General features: G+C 39.7%; 1 protein-coding gene across 1 annotated transcript in view; it reads left to right on the forward strand.

Annotated features, from left to right (window-relative positions):
- LOC147019483 (potassium voltage-gated channel subfamily KQT member 4-like) overlaps positions 1 to 4,514 on the forward strand; it is a 311,546-nt gene extending 307,032 nt beyond the window's left edge. Inside the window, exon 17 of the mRNA XM_085894007.1 lies at positions 3,122 to 4,514. Coding sequence (XP_085750133.1) covers positions 3,122 to 3,967 — 846 coding nt within the window. The 3' untranslated portion in view covers positions 3,968 to 4,514. The remainder of the gene's footprint in view (positions 1 to 3,121) is intronic.
- The last annotated feature ends 249 nt before the right edge of the window (positions 4,515 to 4,763 follow it).

Genomic DNA, 4,763 nt, shown 5'->3' on the forward strand with positions numbered 1-4,763 from the left:
GTGCCACCTCACGGTAGCTCAATCCGCCTTGCAGTAGTATGCCCAAGGCACACTGCCGTTGATCCCTTGAAAATCGTGGCATGTTGATTGAAATGCCCATTTTGCACTGGCCTTTTTAAAGCCAATATCAAGACATCACAAGCAGCTCATTAAAATCATCCCGTACCCCTTGGCGAATCACTGACAGTCAAAACGGCTGTTCAACAGCTGTGCTATGAAGTGACCATGGAAGGCTCAAGTGACCATCCATGACCGTTTTGTCTGACAGTGAGAACACTATTGTCCACAAATAAGTTCACACATTTACTACACGCAGTGTTATTGTTGATATTTGAAGGTTTAAAAGTTGGTAAGTTTCTTTTGCGTTTCAGTATATATATATATATATATATATATATATATATATATATATATATATATATATATATATATATATATATATATATATATATATATATATATATATACATATATACACACACACACACACACACACACACACACACACACACACACACACACACACACACACACACACACACACACACACACACACACACACACACACACACACACACACACACACATGTTATCTGGATCTTTTGGGTTCTCGGGAACTCTTGCATCCTTTGGGTATTTTGGGTCCTTTGGGCATTTTGAGTCTTTTGGGTGCTTGGGAACTTGTGGGTCATCTGGGTCTTTTGGGTCCTCGGGGTCTTAAGGCTCTTCAAAGGTTGAAGGGGTCTCAGCAGTCTAAAGGGTCAAAATGGTACATTCCAATCACGTGTGATTTGTAATTAATGTAATAAATTAACGTACGTAATTAATGGACAAAAATAGTATCATATCACACACACACACACACACACACACACACACACACACACACACACACACACACACACACACACACACACACACACACACAGTAGATTGAACAATTAACTTAAATACTGTGTGGTATCATATGCAATGAACACTCGAGTTGGAATCACTCTTTCTCTTTAACTTTAAGTCTGTGCTTTCAAGAAAGTTAAGTACATTTCGGAGAGAACATTTTCAGTATGAGGCTATCTCTTTGTTGATAGACTTATCTACCTCTACTCAAACTGCGAATTTGTTGGAAAACTTTGAGAATGCACGATTGTACGCCATTCCATGAAAATTGTATGTGGAAAATTAGAGTGCCTTCAGAAAGTAGTCACTTTGACTTTTTCACATATTGTTGCATGAATTTACAGTTTTTGTCACCAATCTACACATAAGTTTTTAGAAATTTTCCAGATAAATTGAAAATGCAGTCGAGAAATATCTATTTTACAGAAGTATTCAGCCCCCTGAGTCAATACTTTGTAGAAGTGCATTTGACATCGATCCCAGCCTCAAGTGTTCTTGGGTGTGTCTGTATCAGCTTTGTACATCTGGATTTGGGGATTTTCTCCCATTCTTCCTTGCTGATTGGCTCAAGCTCTGTCAAGTTGGATGAGGAGCTTCGGTGAACAGCAATCTTCAAGTCTTTCCACAGATTCTCAATGGGATTGAAGTCTGGGCTTTGGCTGGGCCACTCAAGGACGTTCACGTTCATGTTCTGAAGCCATTCCAGTGATGCTTTGGCTGTATGCTTGGGGTCATTGTCTTGTTGGAACATAAATCTTCACTGCAGTCTCAGGTCTTTTGTACTCTGAAGCAGGTTCTCCTCAAGGATTTGCCTGTGTTTGGCTCCATTCATTGTTCCCTCTAGTCGTACAAGTCTCCCAATCCCTTCCGCTGAAAAGCATCCCCATAGTATGATGCTGCCATCACCATGCTTCACGGTTGGGTATCATGTATGTGGCATGCATTCATCATGTATGCAGCATGTATTGTGTATGTGTCATGTATCATGTATCATATATGCAGCATGTTGCATGATGATGATGGATGACTAATACTTCTTCAACTGCCCCAATTTTTCCCACCTTCTCATGGGGTCAGCTGGGGAATTTTTTTGGTGTGAATCCTTTACTGGCTCGGTCTCATGTTCAGCTGGAGCTCGTTTATCCAAGAATTTGAAAATTGTTCAAGGTGCTGGTGATAACTCACCTCTCCATTGAAAGACACTGTACAAAGAATATTTAATGTCCACCAATCAATGCAAGCCAGACACTCAGCCTTCTGTCCATCTGATTGGCTGAAAATGCAATTTCAGTAAAGCAACAATCTGATCGTTTATCGCTGGGTCAGAAATAGAACCAAGGCTCGACAGTTTAACGGAAAATGCACTACGCCACCACTGCATCATCCTTGACACGAAACAATAGCAAAATAGCCTCTTCCAGTCCAATGTCGGACAAAGACCTCCCTCAGCGCATGTTAAGGGCTGTTACATTACACTCATCACACTTGCCAAGTCCAGGTTGGCGAAAGTGACCAGCCCTGGGAATGGAACCCACACCAAGCAGTGGAAAGAAAAACAAGTATTGAACCACTCAACCCCCCCCCCCCCCACCTTCCCATATACGTACACGTACGTACGCACATATACGTACGCACATACATATAGTATACACGTATATACAATGAGCTGCAAAAGTAGGAATACAGTAATAAAAAAAATTCCACTTTACCTGCAAATCAAAGATGTATTTTAGAAAAAATTACGAAAATAAAAATGGTAATAATGATTTTAATGAATTAAATGAATTCTAGTATTAAATGAATCCAAGCACCACTATTATCATACTGGTATAATCCTTACTGTATTCCTACTTTTGCAGCCCCCTGTATATATATATATATATATATATATATATATATATATATATATATATATATATATATATATATATATATATATATATATACATATATATATATATATATATACATACATATATATATATATATATATATATATATATATATATACATACATATATATATATATATATATATATATATATATATATATATATATATATATATATATATATATATATATATATATATATATATATATATTTTTTTTTTTTAATGCATTTTTTTTTTCATGTCCTGTATTTTAACAAAACGTCAATTCATCGTTTTTTTGTTGTTGTTCAAGTAATATGTATTTAATCTCAAGCTCAGTTCATTTTTCCAGGTGCAGTCCATTGAGAAGAAACTTGACTTTCTCATTGAACTCTATCGACAATCGAAGCCGCAAAAGGGCCACACAAGCACCTTTCAGCGATCGAATGCACTTCGGGTCGACAGTTTGGATTCGGGACAAATCTTAGACCACTACAGGACTCGAAGCCCTAAGACCCTCACGAGATCGTGCAGCCTGAATCCCAGCATTTCCTGTACCTCGTGGTTGGAGCTGGACTCTTCATCTCAGCCAGCAGGGAGCCAGATGTCTTTACTTTGCCCACCACACTATACGTCTTTGCAGCAGAAAGAGGGGCACATTGAACAGGAGGAGAATCTGCAGGATTTAATACGAGACGGTGGGAATAGCTCCTCAAGAGTGGTTGAGAAGAAGTTTACAAAGCCACACAATGAGGGGACTGTGGCGATCGTAGTCAGCCCTTCTTCTGCCGAAGAAGAACTGCGATGGTTAGCAACAGATGTAACGTCTCCATTCGACAGCATCGAAAGCCACTGCCTCAACGATGATGAACAAAGACTGAGCACCTTCAGTGGCAACATGGAATCCTCGAGCCTGCCATGCACACTTTCCATGGATCGACTCAACCTGGAGAGATCACCGAGCAAGTCGAGTCTGATGCCCTACAAGGAGGATGGTACGGCACTCCACACGGTCAGCGAAATAGAGGAGAACACTGGAAGCAAGGACGATGGCACCAATATGGATCAAGACCGGTATCTCAGGCCTGATCTTGACAATCGGTGCTTTGTCGAAACCTCAGAACCTTTTCACGTTTCCAAACGATCAAATCATTTGCATGTTCGGACCTTGGAAAGAGCACACAGCATGAATGTTTGAAAAATAAACAAAAGAAAAATTATTTCTTGCCAAGGAATGTACTTTCATGTGCCCTGTTTAAAATACCGAAGTGACTTACAAAATGTAATTTTTGTGTTGTTTGTGCCTTATGCAGCTCACAACACTCAAAACATGAGGATAAGGAACATGCTGGGTTACTTGATAAGGATTTGTGCCAAAAACATTTAGACTCTTGCCTGACTTTTTACAACTGTTGTATTCCCTGAAAGATGATCATTAAAAAAAGGTTTTTGCGATGTTTATTTACCGTCATGTTGTTTGAAATCGTAGTTTGAAGGATTGCATTTGTTTTTGGCTTTGATATGCATGCAAGCATGCTTTAAAAGAAAACCCACAAAGCCATTACTTGTGTTTACCTACTTTGTTTTGTCCCTGTCTCCCTCCTCCCTCCCCCTCCTCCACCACCCCAGCAGAAAAACAATTATCACAATTATGTTTACTCTTTGTTCCTTTTTTAATATGCTATGTATCCTGTGTTCACCACTTTCTGTGGATTCGATCGCTGTCCTGTACAAATAAATTATAGTGAAACTAACATATTTGCACTAGTGCTATGTTATCGGTGATGATATTGTTGTGGATTCTCGCCCACCGAACGGACAATCTAGTTGCAGCCTTCCTGATCGAACACCGGAATCCCGCTATGGGTGTGTTTTGAGCACACCACAGCCGAGTCAACACTCGACCCGCGCTACAGGGTCAATCGCCGATATACCTAATTAATCGCGCGGGCAGACTACCGAGAGACTGTACCTCAACGGGGCCGCTTGGAAAC

The sequence above is a fragment of the Eptatretus burgeri genome, chromosome 9 (genome assembly GCF_056783735.1).
Source record: "Eptatretus burgeri isolate ZD-2024b chromosome 9, Ebu_testis_v1, whole genome shotgun sequence".
Lineage (NCBI taxonomy): Eukaryota > Metazoa > Chordata > Myxini > Myxiniformes > Myxinidae > Eptatretus > Eptatretus burgeri.